The sequence below is a fragment of the Chiloscyllium punctatum genome, chromosome 38 (genome assembly GCF_047496795.1).
Source record: "Chiloscyllium punctatum isolate Juve2018m chromosome 38, sChiPun1.3, whole genome shotgun sequence".
NCBI lineage: Eukaryota > Metazoa > Chordata > Chondrichthyes > Orectolobiformes > Hemiscylliidae > Chiloscyllium > Chiloscyllium punctatum.
In genome coordinates, this window is record NC_092776.1 from 1,409,395 (window position 1) to 1,430,773 (window position 21,379).

General features: G+C 40.1%; 1 protein-coding gene across 2 annotated transcripts in view; it reads right to left on the reverse strand.

Moving 5' to 3' along the window:
- Positions 1 to 1,548: 1,548 nt before the first annotated feature.
- shoc2 (SHOC2 leucine rich repeat scaffold protein) overlaps positions 1,549 to 21,379 on the reverse strand; it is a 140,969-nt gene continuing 121,138 nt past the window's right edge. For both annotated transcript variants that reach the window (XM_072557039.1, XM_072557040.1), the window contains 3 exons: positions 20,326 to 20,463; positions 8,707 to 8,824; positions 1,549 to 6,142 (listed from right to left, as the gene is read on the reverse strand). In XM_072557039.1, coding sequence (XP_072413140.1) covers positions 5,934 to 6,142; positions 8,707 to 8,824; positions 20,326 to 20,463 — 465 coding nt within the window. In that variant the 3' untranslated portion in view covers positions 1,549 to 5,933. The remainder of the gene's footprint in view (positions 6,143 to 8,706; positions 8,825 to 20,325; positions 20,464 to 21,379) is intronic.

Below are 21,379 nucleotides of genomic sequence, written 5' to 3' on the forward strand. Positions count from 1 at the left end.
TCATTTTCCCCACTGATACCCTGACCCACTTTCCATTTATAACATAAGAATCTTGAGGACTCAACATTGTGTTCAACAACATTAAAGCATGAATATTATCCTCCACTTTGATTTCCCACTGCCATAATCCAGCATATTTTGTTGGCTTTGTTCTCAGCACAGATGGCTTTTCCCTCCAAATCAAAACTGCTACTCAACCTATTTTACATTTTAGCATTGTCAATCCCTTTTGTCTTTTGCTCCAGGCACTCTCAACATCTCTTCCACTCACCCTCAGCCCCAACCTTGTCTACAGCATCAAAGACTTGGTTTTCCAGCCCTCTTCACAGTTTCAAAGAATCGTTGGACTCAAACCATCAACATATTTCTCTCTCCATAGCTGCTGCCATAGCTGGTAAGTTTCTCCAGCAATGTATGTTCCTATTTCAGAATCTGCAACACTGTGCATCCATTTAAAACTGGAGAGTTGGGATCTGTCGAAGTGGGCCAAAGTAACCGGGTGAAGAAAGAGTATAGGCTACTGCACTGGTGAAGCCAAAAAGGACAGCAATGCAGAGAACTGTTTGATAAAAGTTGCCTGTTGAAGGGATTGTTTTGTCTTTTGGTGGAAGGGTAACAAGTGAAAATAATCTTAGCTATTTTTACAGGATGCATTGTTAAACCATTAGGATCCATGAGCTATAAAGCATGTTTTGGGATAGATAATTGAAAACAGCTTTTTGCAAATTTCTAACATGGATTGCTGTTGCTGTGACGTAATCCTTGAACTTCGTCATTTGACACAATCAAGCCAACAGAAGTGAGATCATTATAAACACTACAGGCTGTACCAACATCACTGATGCAATATACATTTTCGGATAAGGTGCTCAGTGGAAAACAAAATTCAGGTTGGTATTGAAGAGACTGCAAACAGATTTTAGTACTGCTGCAATGTCTATCTTTATACGCTGTAGCAAATGTTTGTCTTCTGTTAAATATAGAGCAAGGACAACAATGCATTTATCACGCTGATAACTCCTGAAGATCGTGATCATTGATCAATAGCAAAGACATTGCACCTTGAGGAAATGCTTACCTGTGCATAAATCCCAATAATTTTTATTATGCCATCATTAGAAACAGGTAAGTAGCTGGAGGTAAAACAAACATAGGTTTTCATGTCTTTACAAATGGCCAGGGATAAGCTAACATCTGTCGGTGATAATAGTGGCAGCCATAATGTGCACATTGTCCTGTCACTTAGCTTGACTGTACCTTCTTTTAAGTGTCTCACTTGCTCTCAAGTTTTAATAAAACAGCCCTGATTATTAAAATCAAACCATTATTTGGAAACATACAAGGTTTTAAGTAACTTAGATTTTGTTTTAAAAATTGGGATTGGAAGGGTTTAGAAAAAAAAAAGTGATCTGTAAAAAAAAAGCTGGCTGTCAAAACAAAACATTCTTTGTATTTAGCTTTTGCACCTTACAGATATACATTTCTAAAGTCAGACATAGACAAGGTTTGTGCAATTTCTTGGATCATTTAACACATTATAGAAAAATGAAAGTTTCAGTAAATATTTTAATATTGTTTACACCAGGAACATTGGCAACACATTTAAATGTCAATTGCTTGTGTGCAAAATGAAATAGCAAATCAGATATACAATTATCACCTGTGATATTTGTCTTAATATCCTTACCTGAACAGAAATATCAATGGTCTTACTTTAAATGTTATAGTGGAAGTGAATGTTCCTTCCAAAACAGCAGCCAAAAATCACTCCTTTCCCCACACCCAAGGATTAAAGACAATTGTACACTTAAGCCTCTTAAAAAAACATGCATCCATTGCAATAGACTCAAAAGCTCATTTACAAATTTGCTATTTATAATGAATGTACTGATACACTGAATGATCCTTATAAAAACAAAAGGCTTTTTTTTATATAGACATAACATAATTAACAACTGTTTTAAAAATGCTTGTTTACCAGTTTGTACATTCTTAATTTTGGTGTGAGAATCTAACAGTCTGATTATATCACCAAACAAAAATAATTTGTGCTATCTGGTAAAAGGCCTGTCAAAAAAAGTCAGGCAAAGTAACCGAGCCATTATTTATAGACATAACCGGTTTAGTTAGCCAAATTAGCTTCTCCAAAATCTACAAGGGCTGGTGCAGAAAAACTGAAAATTATTTGCTGTCTTTAGGGATATGATCATCCAAAATTCCTTACTGAAATTGCACTTAAATTCAAGACACGTCTTATATTATTTGACTAGGCTGCCTTACTTGTTCGACTCCGTTTTTAAAAAGCTGTTTGCTAGGTATACTAATGCAGCTTCATTAAGCTACTAATTTAAAACTGGAATAGACAGCAAGTCTGATGGTCACCCAAAGTGATTAGCAATAGTTAAAGCTGCAAAGATCTAACCCTTTTCATTTTATTGGACACCACCTAAAACTGAACATTTTCCACTACTCACATCCAAAATCAGAATTTATGAATTCTGTAATTAATTTGATAAAGCAACCAAGCTAATGAGTGAATACTACTTTATATTTTAACATTCAACATTCTATTTTCTTTCATGCCTGTCAGGTAATAGCACCAAGCATGAAAAAAAAATTAACATTCCTTAACTTGGCCTTCGTGCAGTCGAGGTCAGAAATGATATTAATTGTTACAGTTTAACAATTTTTTAAAAGATTTTCATTGAATTCCCAAAAATACATTTATAAAAAGTTTAACAATGTGATCAAAGATAAGAGAGAGTACTATTCATTCTTACTTTCAAGTCCCAATGAACACAACAATAAAGTGAATACTGCAGATTTAAAACTTTACTGTCTGGCTAGAAACCTGGGCCATTTTGTTTTTGTTTTTAAACAAAACCAGAAGCACAAAGTTTTTGTTAGGCTTCACTGTGGTTCAGAAGTAAGACTCATCAGGTACTAAGAATGTTGTCATACTTGTTAAGTGATGTGTAAAAGCAGACTATGCTTTACAGCAAGCAAAGAGAGACAAGACAGCATTGATTAAAAGAATCAAACCTAAAGACATTAATACATACAATACCTGCTACTGATTTTAGGAAACAAAAAAAATTGACATGATGCACTCGATCTTCTAGTGTTCGATAAAACAATACAATTAGCACCCTACAGTTCATATACTGGAATAACCACAATTACACTGAATTTCAATTCAAACTGTCCACTGCAGTTAGAAGTATTTTGTGTAGAGTCAATGCTTTTTTTTTGCTTTTTTTTTGCTTTTTGACTTGTTTTAACTACAAAAAGCTGTACACTTTCATCCTTCCCACATGCTAAAATTTCTGATTTGTAGAATACTTAGGCTCAAAAGCAAAACTTGGAACCAAGCACAGCAGCCTTGGTCAATTATGTTCATATCCAAAATACAAATCAATGATGTTATGCAATGGAAACTTCTTTAAGATTGTACAAAGCAGTCAACATGTTGGGGAGAAGGCTTAGCTGGGACAACTGGTTGACAAAGCCTACAGGGACAGCATCTTAAGCATTCAATCTGAAGAATAATGCTCTAAAGGTAATTGCAACATAAATAGGTTTCATTGTGGTGCTACTTCAAGATACATCACTAAGTTTTCTGCAGCCCTATATTCTAATGTCAAACTGATAGTGGATGTAAGAATTTCATGGTACAAACGGAGTTAATGAAGACATATTCCAAATGTATAAACTACTAAGGACTCCTTCTCCAATCAATTGCCTCTTTTGATGTTTTGGCCTTGATTATAATTCATTTAATAGTTGCTAAATATACCAGATACCCTTAAAATAGCCCTTGGTTTGCTGAATCAATTTCTGCCTAGTAAATTTTGCAGGAAAACACTGCTCCTTAGAAATGAATTGCAGTGCATTGAACTAGGCAACAGGTTTACGGTATCTTCATGCAAGGCTTCAAGTGGATATCTATTAACAGGTTTACAGTATCTTCAAGTGGACATCTATTAACAAAGATCAGGATTAGTCTAAAGTAAAAGCAATTTTTAGACAAATGATAGCTTGACAATTAATGTGCATTGTCCTACTGTTGCAGGAAATACAACTGGTTTCATTTCAGTGTAACCTCAGTTTTGCCAACATTTGAAATGGAAGTGAATTTTCTTTTCCTGGTGACAAGTGACATTTAAGTCCTGAAAAATTCAACAATATTTTTAAATGGAGGAATGCACATTTTATGATTTTAAGAAGTGTTCCTGTATTGAAACATTGCTAACAACATGCACTGATATGTATCTAAACAAACTGAAAATGTTGACTGGTAAATCGCCTACAGAGAATGAATTAACCATTTCCAACTCTGAAACATTCCTCAAGTGAATACTGGATAAAGGTTGGCTTATATCAATAATATGTGCGTTTCATTCTTTATAGAAGGACTGTAAAGACTTCATATTTTTCATAGTTTTACTGTACTAGTATTCACATTAACTGTGTGAAAGGAAATAGCTCACACTCAATTAGCTCACACACACACGGATTTTGGAAAAAGACATGCAGCAGCAAAAAATGTACAGCATGAGGAAAAAGAGCCCTCAGTACATTGTTTCATGCGCAGATGCAACATGAAGGACAGGTAAAAATACAAAAACTTTGATTACTTAACAGACTAGACACCACTCACCATACATGCTTGCAATTTGTTAAAAGCATTGAGTAAAAGGTGGTTTTGGGGGAGTGAGAACACATTGGTATGCATCCAGGGCCCAAAATGGTTCAGACTTTATAAGGGAAATGTGTTATATGTATATTTAATATGAACCTTTCTCTTAGTCTTTAGAGAAATGTTAGCTGAATCAAAGACCATTCATTTGTTTTTCTCCAAAGCTTGCATTTCTATCCTCAGTGGAAGGAAATGATAAAATAATGGATAACAAACTTTAGAAATCATATTGCTGTGTATAATAAAGAGGTCATAATACCGGTAAACGAATGAAACAGTTACTGTATGACCAGTATCTATATTGTACGCATATTGCCTGTCAATATCATTATATTGTTTAAATCAAGTGCTAAATCCTGGCATCTAAAAATTATGGAAACGATCAAGAATACAGCAAAATTATTTAGGAAAAGATTTTCTTTCCACTACACCAATTACTTTCAAATATACAACACACATCAATAGGGAGTAACCTTTTAATTTTTTCCATTCTGTGACTCAGTTTGCCACCTTTTTTGTATTTCTCTCTTTGGTTTGATTTTTCTTTCCATCCTTAGCTGTTGTGTTATGTTTCTTAAATTCTCAATTTATACTCTAGCTTTCCTTATAGTTTGACTTTCCATTATTCATCAATGCTTTTTCCCCAACCGTTCCTAAAATCTCCCTTCCATCTTTCAGACTTCACAATGACTTTCAATCACTTAATTAGACTGGGGCATGAAAGAAAATACCAGACATGTAGCATTTACAGCCTTTTGCAATGATGAACATAATCTGGAAAAACAAAGATGCACAATAGCTAGCAAGAAATAAACCAAATCTGCATCTGGCACCTACTTCTCCAAATTGGGATTCCCCAGGTCCTACACCTGTCATTTTAAGCACAAAGTTTTATTATAAAGGAAATACTAAACTGTGTTTTAAATACACAGAACAGTATCTTAAATGCACACTATTAAAAAAATCATGCTTATGATTTTGCAAGACTCCCACACCACAACCCCCCAAAAGTAAACAAACTTCTCACATTAACATACATCCATTTAATTCTGTGAGGAAACCTCTATCCAGCACTGTAATTCTTTAAAGGTTTTTAAAAAATTCTAAATGGCTACGATTCCTCTATTACCAGAAACACTTACTGCAGTCTTAGTAAAATTGCTTTTATATATATATATATAGTGACAATAACACAGTTTATATTGTGTACAGTGTATGCAACATTTCCATTCAGTCAGACCATGGCCCGATAAGGGCCCTGCATCTTCAGAAACTGGATGATGAAGGACGGACCCCCAGCTACAATCTGTGGTGGGAGATGGCTGAGTGGGCAGTTCTCAATGCTCATGATGGACAATTTGCTGCAGAGTGCCAGCTCAAAGGGAAGGCTGTGTAGGTTTGGATTATCATTTAAATACAACTCCTCCAGATTTTCCAGTGTACCTGCAATAAAAAGGTCCAAGTTCTTAATTAATGCATCTTGGTATCAAATATGCAACTTCTATGAAATGTTGAATATTTCAGATCTAGAAGAAAGAAACATTATTTATTCTAAAATCATTCCCAAATTTTCGGGAGATAGACAGTTAACTGTTAACAACTAGCTGAGTGGATTAGTGGATTTTCCAAGGTTCAACACTTCCTTACTCAGCAACCTCAAACCAACCTGCTCATGTTAAACGCTGGAATTAGGTATTGGCCAGTAAGTTTAGTAAAGCAGGAAATTAGTAAGGAAGTAGATAGCTAGAACACACACAAATCCATACAAGTTAATAGTTTAACATGTATACTCCATTTTAACTCAGTTTGAGAATATTTTGTGTGAAAGCTCAGCTAGCTTTGGCCATGGAAGAGGTCGATAAATGTAAATGGCTGCACTATTTTAGATTAGATTATATTACTTAGTGTGGAAACAGGCCCTTCGGCCCAAAAAGTCCATACCGACCCTCCGAAGAGCAACCTACCCAGACCCATTCCCCAACATTTATCCCTTCACCTAATACTACGGGCAATTTATCATGGCCAATTCACCTAACCTGCACATTTTTGGACTGTGGGAGGAAACCGGAGCACCCGTAGGAAACCCACGCAGACACAGGGAGAATGTGCAAACCCCACACAAGACAGTTGCCTGAGGTGGGAATTGAACCTGGGTCTCTAGCACTGTGAGGCAGCAGTGCTAACCACTGTGCCACCATGCCACTCAATTTTAAAAAAGCCAAATTTCTGAAGTTCTACAAAATTACTATTTAAAGCAACTATTTGGTTCATATTTATCCATTAAGACCACATATGCTCAAACAATAACTTAAGTAGGTCCATAAGTGAAATCAAGTGATGAGGAACCTTACTATACCTTCTAGAATTCCAATACATCTGAGGACATAGGGAAAGTGTTCACTGAATATTTTTCATCAGTATTCACAAAAGACAATGTTGTCGAGGAGAATACTAAGATACAGGCTACTAGACTAGACGAGATTGAGGTTCACAAAGAGGTGGCGTTAGCAATTCTGGAAAGTGTGAAAACAGCTAAGCCCCTGGGCCAGATGGGATTTATCCTAGCATTCCCTGGGAAGCCAGCGAAGAGATTGCCCTGCCTTTGGCTTTTGATTTTTACAGCGTCATTGTCTACAAGAATAGTCAGAAGATTGGAGAGCAAATGTTGTCCCTTTGATCAAGAAGGGGAGTAGAGACAACCCAAATTATAGACCTGGGGGGCTTATTTCAGTTGTGGGTAAAGAGTTGGAAAAGGTTATAAGAGATAGGATTTATAATCAGCGAGAGAGGGATAAATTGATTAGGAATAGTCAACACGGCTTTCTGAAAGGCAAGTCATGCCTCACAAACCTTATTGAGTTCTTTGAAATGGTGACCAAACAGGTGGATGAGGGTAAAGCGGTTGATATAGTGTATATAGATTTCAGTGAGGCATTTGATAAGGTTTCCCAATGTAGGCTATTGCACAAAATACAGGGGCAAGGGACTGAGGGTGATTTAGCTGTTTGGATCAGGAATTAGCTAGCTGAAAGAAGACAGACGGTGGTGGTTGAGGGAAATGTTCATCATGGAGTTCAGTTACTAGTGGTGTACAGCAAGGATCTGTTTTGAGGCCACTGCTGTTTGTCATTTTTGTAAATTACCTGGATGAGGGCGTAGAAGGATAGGTTCGTAGTTTACGGATGACACTAAGGTTGTTGGAGTTGCGGATACTGCTGAAGGATGTTGCAGGTTACAGAGGGTCATAGATAAGCTGCAGAGCTCGGCTGAAAGGTGGCAAATGGAGTTTAATGCGGTAAGGTGTGAGGTGATTCACTTTGGAAGGAGCAACAGGAATAAAGAGTACTGGGCTAATGGTAAGATTCTTAGTAGTGTAGTAGAGCAGAGAGATCTTGGTGTTCATGTACATATATCCCTGAAAGTTACCACCCAGGGTGATAGGGTTGTTAAGGCGGCATACGATGTGTTAGCTTTTAGTTGTAGAGGGATTGAGTTTCGGAGCCATGAGATCATGCTGCAGCTGTACAAAACTCTAGTGCTGCCGCTCATGGAGTATTGTGCACAGTTCTGGTCACTGCATTACAGAAGGATGTGAAAGCTTTGGAAAAGGTTCAGAGGAGATTTACTCGGATGTTGCCTGGTATGAAGGAAAGGTCTATGAGGAAAGGCTGTGGGACTTGAGGCTGTTTTCCTGAGACAGAAGGTTGAGAGATCACTTGATTGAGACAAGAAAGATAATTAGGTTGCAATCAAGAGGTTACCACCTTTGAGGTTCTGCTTTTTATTTAGCACCTAATAAATTCTTTTAAAAGGTGACTAAGGTAGTAGACAGGGGAATGTTTATGCCCCTTGTTTATATGGGCTTCCAGAAGACATTTGATAAAGTCCAACATAAAAGACTTAAAAGCAGAAGCCCACCTGGCTGGGGAATTGGTTAAGTGGCAAAAATTAACAAGCTAATTCAGAATGCAGTACTTTGGAGTTGTACACTATAGTTGTGGACTTACCAATTTCTTCAGGTAAGTGAGTAAGTAAGTTCTCTCCCAGGCCAAGATGAGTCAGGCTGGTTAGATGACCAATTCCTCTAGGAAGGGTTGTCAACTGATTGTTGGTCAAGACCAGTTTCTGTTGGAGAAATGTTTATACTTTCAAGCATGGTCAGAGACAAAAAAATAACGGTACAGCAAAATCGACTGAATGGAGGCTGAAAGAACTGGCTTGCTGTATTCTTCCAGCCCCCTGCCTGTCTATACTTTTCAGCATAGATCCACACAAAATCTGAGAATACAAAGTTGTTATGGGATCAGATGTTATTAAACAAGAGAAGGAACCTCTGCCATATTAAATGGGTACTCGACATTTCATCAATATTACCATTCCTTCCTAAATTCATTGGCATTCATTTCAGATATGCTTATGAACTGAAAGACAATACTTAAAGAATCTAAGCTTGTGCCAAATAATCTCATCTGGAAGATTTTTTTAAATGAAATTCAAACTCAAGCCCTCAAACAAATCATAAAATGCAGCCAATGTTGGGGTTATATCGTAGTAAAAACTTCAAAAAGCTATGATATTTCACAATTAACTTGGAGATAGACTTTCATACTGCACTATAACAAGCTTACACAAATTACAGTGCAGCCTAAAGTATTGACAGAGGCCTACAGAGAGATCTGAATATTAATAAATAGTAGCACATTTTAGAGCATAAGATTACATGTAAATGCAAGCAATTATCAAAATTAACTAACCACAACATTAAAATTGGAACAGTGTTTCCAAAGCAGACCACAATTCTCGTAACACAGGAAACACAAATCATTATAGAGTACAGATTATGCAATAGAACATCGACTTGCGTTGCTGTCAAAAACATTAAAAACAAACAAGCAGACAGACTCATCAATAAGGACTAGAAGTTTAACTGAAGACACACAGGACTTCAAATACATTGCAAGTGGAAGGCCTGCCTTGGTATACCATGATACATCTTGTATCTGAAATTATGTTTGCCATCTGACCACATGCTGCAGTTACTTCTGTATACTGTATCAGTCAAATTGCATTGCTTTATTTCTGCAAGATTCTAAGCTTGATCATATTGCACTTTGACACAATTCAAAACCCAAATGATGTGCAATAGGTTTTGAAAAATGTTTTAAAAAACATCAGTTGTGCAATCGTGTAGGTTTGAGGTCTGAAACACAGGACACCGCAAAGAATACAAAATAAGAAAGAAGCAGAGCTCCATTATGCTTTAATTTAGAAAAAGGCATTTTCCTGTATAATATGATTTTCAGTGGACTTTGGGAGATCTGTGCCTGAGAGAATGTGGTTACCTTAGTGCTACAAATAAAAAAATACAAAAATCATAGGGAAGCCATTGAGCTTAACTGCTTGCCACATAATGATGTAGAAATTACAACATAAACAGGCTTACGAACCAGTAGTGGAATCACATGAGCAGTCACCATATCATCTCATTCCACTTTCCTTCATTCTATTCTTCAATGTAGATCTAGCTCTGGTCTCAGTCACAGAATCAGAGAAAATCTTTTACAGACTCTAAATTACTGGTGCAAGTTCCCGTCAGTTTTAAACCTCAAATTTAGTGGCCTCAGGATCAGCACCTGGTATTTAAGTAAGGTGGCCATAGCACCTTAAGTCCTAGCATTATCTGGGCTGACAGTATGGTACAGTACCAAGGGAGGACCACACTTTCAGAAATATGTTCTTTTCGATGTGTTTAAGGAGGTCTTTCTAATGAAATAATTGCACAGAGGTCAGTATCTCGTCACCAAGTCCCTCTTTATTTACTTTTGCACAGTACGTTGGCTGTGGGCAGCCCGCTCAGAGTCAGTTGCCTGAACTGCGATTCTAATCTCTTGGTTATATTGGTCAGCCAGGACTTTCCTGATTAGGGTTCTTAACCTGCGCCAATCAACGACCTCATATAATAAACCATATCAACCTGGTTCCAATCAGTACATTCCTCCCCGACTAAGTCCCGGGATGGACGCCTGGTCTTTCACTCGAGTGTGTTTCCTGCGATGTTTTTGCCCCAAATAAGGTTCCTCAGATTCAGACCTCTGACTTGGGTGGAATGTACTGGGCCGTAGCCCATCTCTTGCATCCAGAATGTCTCAGGAGAGTTTCTCCTCTTCTTCCAGCGGTAACAGTATTGAGGCTGCATCCATGTCAGTCTCTGAGGTTTCCTCGACACTAGACAGAGAGAGAGAACCTATAGTTTCTGACAGGCCTTCTGGTTGTTCTGAGGCATCAGGTATGTTTTGCAAGGTAACAGCTTTCAGGTAATCCACGTGTTTGTTCAGGACTGTATCACCCACCTGAACTTTATAAGTGATGGGACTTGACCTCACGTCAACCTTGCAAGTGTCATTCCCGTGGTTCCAGCACCAAACTTCATCCTAGGAATTAAACTGTCTCTCTCAGTTAGAGGCAGCACATAGCCGGCATTGGTGTTCCAAAGGTGCACTTCACTTTTGTTGAACCAATGAAGAGCTTATGCTCGAAACGTTGACTCTCCTTCTCCTCAGATGCTGCCCAACCGGCTGTGCTTTTCCAGCACCACTCTGATCTGTGCTCTGATCTCCAGCAGCTGCAGTCCTCACTTTCTTCTTTGTTGACCGTCACCCAAGTCGGTCACTTGGGGTGCCTGGATCACATTTTTCACTCCTAAGATTTTAAGTGCTCTTTACTGTTCTTTCCTGTTATTAGTATATCATCCAGATATATGGACACCTGGGGTAGCCCTTGTAAAATGTTCTCCATGGTCCGCTGGAAAGGCCACAGTCTGATAATACCCAAATGGCAGTCTCGTATATTGATATAAACCCTCATGGATATTAAACGGTAGCATATCTCTAGGACTCCTCATGCAGTCTCAATTGCAGGTAGATGTGGTTTGTGTCCAGCTTGGTAAAGGTTAGCACCACTGCCCCCTACACTAACTTTGCGTGCAAATCCTCTTTGTGAGGGATCAGATATTTATCCAGTTGTGAGAAGTGGCTTACCACTTGCTTAAAATCCCCAAAGGCGAACTGAGCCCTGAGGCTTTACAACTGGTACTGCCCATGCTGCAAACTGCATTGCAGGATGATTCCTTTATCTCCAGCTTCTTTAATTTGTGCCTCTACTTCTGCCCACAGGTAAATGGCACTGAATCGGCCTTGCAAACTCTCAAAATTGCTTCCTAGTCAACATGCCCCTTTGATAGTCCCAAGCTGCTCTTGAAACACTCGTGGGTATTTCACAAGAAAATGGCTGCCTCAGTGAAGTCTTAATTGAAAAATGTTGAGGCAATCCAAGTGAATCTTTCTCAACCAATTCCACCCTCATAGGCTTGGGCCTAAGCCTTTTACTCCCATTAGTGGTAACTGCACCAACTGCTTCTCATCGCAGACAGGAATCAAAATCGTACCCTTAATCTACAAAGGTTCCCCACTGTGTTCTCAGTCTGGCTGAGGTCTTATGCAAACTTAAGGGTTAGATTCCCAAGTGAATCTTGTTAAAGACAGATTCCGCAACCACAGATACAGCTGCGCCAGTATCGACCTCCATAGGAACTAGGTGACCATTTAACCAACATTAATTTTAATCAGTTCCAATTTGGAGGTCACTAAGCAATTTAATTAAATATACCAATCCATACACAGGGGGATTTTTCAGGCTGTGTACTCTCCTGGTACTCAAGTCAGGCCACGTTAAGACTCCTTTGCTGTCTCAAGTCCGCATAACAGCAGCAACTAGAATGGCTTGCCAGCTCAGATCCTGAAGAACCTTTTAGCCACTTGGTCAAGGCTCAGCTTTGTTGTGCAGTTTTTGTGTGGGATGTCCTAGGGTCCCTCTATTCAGCTTCTGCCCTGTGTGAGGCTCTGCCTATTCTCAAGTGGTGCTCCCCAGGCTCATCCTGACAGGTGAGGGAGTCGGCTTCCATTGGGATGCCCTGTAGTTCCCATGCTCCATTGGCCACATTTTCTAATGACAACGCCAGTGGTAATACCTGTTTGAAGTCCAACTGGGATTCAGCTAGTAGGCACTTTTGCATGGTTACATCATTAATCCCACATACCAAATGGTGTCTCAGCATCTCATTCAGGGTTAACCCATAATCACATGCCTCTGTCAGTCATTTCAACCTTGTCAAAAATCCTGATACGGATTCCCCCAGTTCTCTAACAGCCAAATAAGTCCAATAGCATCTCAGAATTAGAGGCAGTTCCGGGTTGTAACATTCCTTAGCCAACTCTGTTAACTCCTGGAAGATTTCAGTGTGAAATGCCTCTGGGAAAATTAAGCCCCATATAACAGAATGCTGTGGTCCGCAAACAGTCAGAAGGTTTACTCACTGCTTTTCATCTGCCTCAATGCCATTTGCCTGGAAAAAATAATGCATTCTTTCCACATAATGGGCCTAGTCTTCAACAGTAGGACCAAATGAGCCAAATTTCCCAAATAAAGGCATGATGTCAGAAATGCTTAGCCCATCTCCAAGATGACTGTTGCAAGTGAATGTTTTTCAGACATGTCCTGTTTTCTCCCGTCACCACTGCAATAACTGCACAGAGGCTGGCATCCCATTACCAAGTCACCAAGCACAGTACACTGGCTGTGGCCAGCCAGCCCAAGTCAGTCAGTCACCTGAGCTGAGGAGATCAGAGTTTAAGAGTTTGCTGGAAAAGCACAGCCGGTCAGACAGCATCCAAGTCGCAGGAGAATCGGCGTTTCAGGCACAAGGCTTTTAACAGGAAACCTTTCTTAAACAGGAATCTATAATGCTCACTCTCTTCCCCTGAGCTGGGGAGATTCTAATCACTTGGTAACTTTTTTTTTCTCTTTGGCTGTGTGGCCAGGCAGCTCGGAGTCAATCCTCAACCGAGGAGGTTCTAATCTCCTGGTTAGAGAGTCATATCTGGCTGAGTGTAACATGGGCCATGGTGAGACTTTTGGCTTCTTCAACATCTTTTACTTGCTTACTCTTTTACAAACCGATGTGGCAAGTTTCTCAGAAGGCAGCAGTGAGTTGCCGATTAAGGGGACAAAATAACTGTACAGAGGCTGGTATCCCATCACAAAGTCACCCATTATTTACACATGCCCAGTACACTGGCCATGGCGCTTCCAATCTCCTGGTTATGTTTTTTTTTCTCTCTGGCTGTGAGATCAGCCAGTTCAGAGTCAATCCTCAACTGAGGAGATTTGAATCTCCTGGTTATACGTTTTTTTCCCTGGTTATATTTCATTTTATTAACCAGTACAAATTACAAACAGTTAACATGAACAGTAGTGTACAAGAAACAGCAATTTATAGGGGAAGGGGCGACAAAGCCAGACCCCCAAACCTCACAATACAGCCAGTTCACAGGGAAAAAGAGGACAAACCTCAAATCCCACCTTATCACAAGGAAACAGTAGATGCAATCACATACAAACATTCCGATAAACCGAACAATAAAATCATGCATATAACAGAGACACCCCTGGCAACCCACCCACCCCTCCCACCTTCTGGCCACTCCAACCCACTCTGCCCTACTTCCCTTCCAGCTCTCAGTCCGCCGTGACACGCTTTCCAGACACCTCGAGGTCAGCCCAACCAGTTTCCCTACAGCCCCAGCCCCCACCCAAGGACAACAACGATCAGGATGGCCTACCCACCTTCACTAACTGCCCTTCTGCTACTTCTGGCTACCTCTAGGAGAGCCCGCCCCAGTATCTGCCTGGAGTGACAGTGTTGAAGATGGCCAAGCCGCCTTCCAGCTCTCAGTCTGCCCCACATACCATCTGGCTCTCGCCCACCCCGATGCGCCATTGGGCTGTGGGCTGCGCTGACAGATGTCCAGGCCATGTCTGGAACAGCTTATCCCCCTCCCAGGACGACAGCACACAGGGTAACCACAAGCCTTCCGGATCTCGGTCTGTCCCTACACACCTTCTGGTTCTCAGCCACTCTGACATACCTTCCAGCCACATCGAGGACAGGCCACCCTGATTACCCCTTCTCAGGGTGACAGCACTCATAACAGCCTTCCCAGCTTCCGGCTTTCGGAGTGACTGGCACCAAGGTGGTTATCCACATTCCGGCTCTCAGTACAGCCCACTCACCCTCCGGCTCTCAGTGTGAAAGCTTTTGGGACGACCTATGAGCCTCCCAGCTCACAATAAGGCCTGCCAGACCCAGAGACACAAAATAATGTAGGTGATAAAGCCAACAAATAACAAGCCAGAGCCAACTACCAACAAACAAGAGTCCCTTCTGGTACATAGAGTCCCTTACCATAAACAGTTCTCTTCAGAATACAGAGTCCATTCCAGTATGCAGAGTGCATTGTCAGAGATAGAGTCCACAACCAAAATCAGAGTCCACTCCAATATGCAAAGTCCATTCCTGAAGGCAGCAAACACACACCCCACAGCACACATACAGATGTTCAGTCTCCATAAAGGTCTGGTCTATCTACAGAGAACCAGGCCCATTCACAGGAATACAGTTCATTGTAAAAGGTGCAGTTAACCCAAGGGTATGGTCCACTCCAGGATGTAGTAAATGCTCATCTCTCAGCACACACAGAGGTGTTCAAGTCTTTACAGAGGCCCTAGTCCACCCACAGACTGCCAGGCCTATTCTCAGAGGAACAGTCCATCTGGAAAGGTACATTTTCCAACAGGGACTCAGTCCAAACACCAAATAAAAAGTGAAAATACTTGCAAAAAGGAAAGAAAACCAGAGTCCAAGGGATAAGCCCTGCCACAAAATCAGCATTGTCCTTTTCTCAAAGGAAAAGAACACACATGCTGTAAACTGCCAATGAAACAACAGTGCCCCAAGGAGAATTCAAAAACACCTGAAACATACTGACTGTGAAGATCAGGCAGTTTAGAAATCAGTCCTCAATAAAAAAGGAATACCAGTTAACAAATGGACTTTGTAAACCAGCCAGTTCAGGAATCAGGTTTTTCCCCAAAACACAGAAACCAACAACAGCAGTACACACTGGCTATGTGGCCTGGCAGCTGAGAGTCAAATCCCAACTGAGGAGATTCTAATCTCCTGGTTAGAGAGTCATATCTGGCTGAGTGTAACATGGGCCATGGTGAGATTTTTGGCTTCTTCAACATCTTTTACTTGCTTACTCTTTTACAAACCGATGTGGCAAGTTTCTCAGAAGGCAGCAGTGAGTTGCCGATTAAGGGGACAAAGTAACTGTACAGAGGCTGGTATCCCATCACAAAGTCACCCTTTATTTACACGTGCCCAGTACACTGGCCATGGCGCTTCCAATCTCCTGGTTATGTTTTTTCCTCTGGCTGTGAGATCAGCCAGATCAGAGTCAATTATTCTCTACTGAGGAGATGTTAAATGTCCAGGTTTTAAAAAAATGTATTAAACAGTAAAAAGTACAGTTAACAATAAACAGAGCAGCAGTTCACAAAAATCTACTACATACAGGGGAAAGATCAGCAAAGTCAAACCCCACCGTTCAACCAGTTGTCAGGGAGATGAGGACAAACCTAAAATCCCAGTTTCAGTCATCACAAAGATAACTGTAACAAACACAGACAAGATGGTGCAATCAACTGAGAAACAGTGCACAGAACACAGACCAAATATAGCTTAAAGACACCCGTCCCCACCACACACTGATCAGACCATCCTTGACTAGCCTTCCTGAAGGACAGTCTTTGGCTTTCCGGTCTCTGGCCGCCCTGCGTACTCACCGACCCTCCCCGGGCCCGCTTTCCTCCAGGCTGGTCATCAACCCTCCAGCCCCCAACCAGCCACATACTGGCTGCCCCTCCCCTGACCTGCTCTCCTACGAGCACGCTGTTGGCTGCCTAACCCCCAGCCACCATGTATACTAACAGACACCCAAGCAGCCAACTTCCCCCAGGCCGCTCATTGACACTCCAGCTCCCAGCCATCCATGTACCGATGAGATCGCTCTGGCCCGCACTCAAACACAATTAATTACAAAACCCACATCCAGTCACAGAATTCACAAAATCCTCAATACAGTTTCCAGAACAGAGTCCACATCCAACCTCCAGGCTGTAGCAAGTGCTCACCTCCCAGCACACACACACAGGTGTTCAGTTTCCATAGAGGCCTGGTCCACTCACAGGAACAAAGTACATTGTAAAGGTGCAGTTAACGCACAGGGGTTTGGTCTACTCCAGGATGCAGCAATTGCTCACCTCCTAGTGCACGCATACACAGGTGTTCAGTCTTTACAGAGGCCTAGTCACCCACAAAGAGCCAGGCCTACCCATTTAGGACCAGCTCGTCTGGAAAAGTGTATTTTCTCTCAAGGGCTCAATCCAAACATCAAAAAAAGTGAAAACGCATTCAAAACAAAACCAAAGTGCAAGAGCTAAGCCGTGCCACAAAATCAACATGGTCCTTTTCTTAAAGTAAACGAGAAAAGAGTAACACACACTGTAACCAGCCAATGAAATAACAATTCCCTAATGAGATCTGAGTTACACCTGAAACACACTGTTTAAATCAGCCAGTTGAAAAGTCAGTCCTCAATAAAAAGGAATGCCAGTTAACAAACTGGCTAAATAATTCAACCAGTTCAGGAATCAGGTTTCCTCCAAAAACAAACAGAAACCAAAAGCAGCAGGAACACAGTAACTGTGGCCCGGACAGTTCAGAGTCAGTCCCCTAAACAGAGGAGATTCCACATCTCCTGGCTATATCAGTCAGCTAGGGGTTTCCTGATTAGCCAAGGTTCACAGCACAATCAACCACCTCAGTCAACAAGGTCAACCTGGTTCCAATCACAACACTACCCTCCCTTGTTAATGTGAAATACCCCACCAAACAATCTGAAGAATGGAAAGGTTTCCCTATTGCCTGCTCAACATGTAATTCCTAATCAACATTAAATCAGACTGACGGGTTTACTTGCACCAGTATTGCTTGTGAGATAGCAGAATGGCCACATTGGTTGCTAGTTGACTAGTGACTCACTTCTGCAAAATGCTTTGTAACGACTGTGGTTACGAAAAGCACCAAATCACAAATTCTCCCTTTCATAATGCAATGTACAACTTGAGATTGCTAAACCATTGGAATGGCTCTAGTTGTACCATACCCCAGTTTTTATAATTTTAAATCCAAAGGTTCTCTTAAAATGCTTTTGTTCAAATTTAATCTGCATTGATTTCCAAAGAATCTTTCTCCCTATACCTATTTCCTCATGCCAGACGGTGCTCCATGATCTGTATTGTCTCAACATCCTTCATATTGCATGAAGGTCAAAACTGTGCTGTAGTCTGATGAGTAAACCACAAGTATTATTCAAATCGAATCTTGTACTACACATTGCTTGCTATTCACTTGCTACTCCTGTAAGATTAACTGATTTATAAATAAAAATACTTTTAGATTTAGCCTGTTGTAACAATTTGACAACGAGACATTCGCTTTATTTGCCAGGAATGTAGTGTTGGGGGCAGCGCACTTAGTCTCCTGTGTACAATACTGTAGGAAAAGCATTGTTAGTTCTACGGTATACTGTTATATTTGATTCATGCAAAAGTGGACAAATTTCAGTTTGTAAAAGATGCAATCCATTGAGGGAAAGATCATTTTTGTGGTAAACACAAGTTTAAGATGCCGGAAGTAAACTCAAATGTCATAATTGTTTACTCTTTTGCATTCATACACTTAAAAAGGCTCGCATCTATAAAGTGCCAGCCACAACCTCAGGATATCACAAAGCATTTTGCAGTCAATGAAATACTTTTGAAGTGCTCACTTTTGTCAGGTAGGAAGCATGGTAGTCAATTTGCACATTAAAGTTCTCACATCGATGTGAAAATGGCTAGATAATTTGTTTCTGTATTGCTGATTGAGAGATAAACATCGGCCAGGACACCAAAAATAATAATTCTGTTCTTCAGTATAGCATCCTGGTAATTTTTATGTCTACCTGAGAAAGTAGATGGTACCTCACTTTACACTCTCATTCAAAAGAAGGCAGCTTTAACATACAGCATTGTCTTCACTGTCACGTTGGAGTGAGCCCAGGGTTTTTTTTTTAAAAACGTTCCGAGGTCTGAACTGGGACTTGAGCCTACAATCCTCTTGGTTGCCTGCCCTATTCTATGCACTCTTCTAGCCCTACAACCCTCGGAAGTATCTATGCTCACGTAATTTGGGCCTTTGGAGTAGCCCCCACTACTGCAATTTAAGATTACACTTTCAGATCTTGAAGCCCTGAATCTTGGAATCCTTACACTTTTCTATCCCATTTTCTCTCCAAGATACTCCTTAAAAATTGATTATTTGAACAAGCTTTTGGCCATCTGACTTAATATTTCTTTCGCCTGGGGGCATTTTATAACTTTAAAAGTGCTTAACAAACATGTTGCTGTCATCTAAATATATGAATTGTCCTAATGACATGGTTCCATGTTATCAGATAAAGGAAAAGCATGATTTCCCTCAATAAAATATTATTAAATTAGCAATTTTTAAAGGAGGTATATTGATCATTTTTAAAGCAGGGGTGCCAATTTGACCTTTAAAGAGTTTTGGTACCAAGCAAGACAGACAGCTGTTAATTAGCATTTTACCTAGATGACAATTCCCTCCTCCCAAAAATCATCACATGCTAAAAGATAGCCCTGTTTATGAAATACATGAGGGAAAAAAGAGAGTTAACAATAGTAATTTCACAATTTGAATATTCTCAAAATACTTAATTTTTGTAACATTTCCTTCTCTTTTGAAGTTGCTTAATTGTGCATCAGTTTAGATTACATTACTTACAGTGTGGAAACAGGGCCTTCGGCCCAACAAGTCCACACTGACCCGCCGAAGAGCAACCCACCCATACATTTACCCCTTCACCTAACACTACGGGCAATTTAGTGTGGCCAATTCACGCTAACCTGCACGTTTTGGACTGTGGGAGGAAACCAGAGCACCCGGAGGGAATCCACGCTGACACAGGGAGAATGTGCAAACTCCACACAGTCAGTCGCCTGAGGTGGGAATTGAACCCGGGTCTCTGGCGCTGTGCCACCGTGCCGCCCTCTATTTAGTTTATTGAGTATACTCAACTTAAAGCTTGACAAGTAGGAAGAAAGGATAAATGTTCTAAGTATAAGCATAGGCCAGACTGATTTAAGGTTCATTCTAAATTTATTATACTTCCTATGATAATTAATAACTGAAAATGTGTTGCTGGAAAAGCGCAGCAGGTCAGGCAGCATCTAAGGAGCAGGAGAATCGATGTTTCGGGCATGAGCCCTTCTTCAGGATATTTAAGACCCAACTGTCTATGTTAGCCAAGCATATTCACAATTCATCATATAGCAAATCAAAATGCAACTGTGCACTTTATTGAACAGTAGCAGAAAATTTGAGCCAAAGTCCTCCGAATACCATATGCTCAAAACAAAACAAAGGAAATGGGCTCAGGACCACACAAAACTTCAAAATCCATCAACTGAAGTAAAATTTACAGCAAAAATTCTAGGAGGAACTTTGAAGACTAAGCTAACATTGCTCAAGCTTAAATACAGATGAACAAAACAGTGTCAAGGAAGAATGGCTTGTTTACTTAGACTTCCAAGCTTACACTCACCTGCAGATCCTTAAGGTAAGCAATTTCATTTGGAAGAGATTCAAGCTTATTTTCTTCCAAGTCTAACTCTCGTAGCTTTCTTAAATGCCCAATGCCATGAGGCAGTTTGCGAAGAAGATTATTTGATAAGATAAGAACCTAAACAAAAACCATGCAAGGTTTAGTAAATTCATTTCAATTTCATACATTAACTGTGTACTGGCTGTCCCACTTGTTTATTAAAGGAGCACTTAGATGTTGGGAGAAAAGAATGCGAAAACTCAACATTTTTAAGCTCACACCGGATAAGATCATTTCCGGGAATAAAGGTGAAATTGAACAGGACAAAAACACTTGCAAAACACTCTTCAAGATAATGCTAAAATATTAGGAGCTAGAAGAATACCAAAACAGAAAATAATATTTGACAAGATCAGCAAAACTATTTTGAGTCAAAGCAATTATCTTTGAAAAAGAAACAATTGTAAGAGAATAAGCAATTGAACCATCAGGTTTAAAGGGAAACAAGGGTTTAAAGCACTTCCTCTCCAGGTTTTCCAAGAAAACAAAATTGATTAATAGATCTGGAATACAGCAATTCATGCTTTGGAATAAATGTATACTTAGTATTTGGGGTTACTCTATTCAGCATTACTACTAAAAAAAAGACAATCAAATAATAAAAGTACCCCCAGAGACATAGGAAAGCTGTAAGCCTTCATTAAGTGTTGACATACTTCTATTGTTTGTGTCACATTTCAAGAGTTTTGATCTTTTTCCCTTTCGCAGAAAGGATTTCCAAATTGAACTGAATACAAAGTTTAGATAGTTTTATAATGAATCAGATTGACAACTGGAGAAAGATCACAGTTCAGTCTACTTCCACCTGTTACATTTAAAGTCAAATTCTCTCTCTCAAATTCCATGTTGCTAAGATGGCCCCCACTAAATATGAGAAAAGCATGGTAGCTTTTTTTTAAGAAAAATCTCACTTGAAGAGGATGGGCGAGATATATAAAGTTAGTGTTTCATCTATTTGTTTTTAATTTAAGAAGTGGACACATTTTCACTAAGT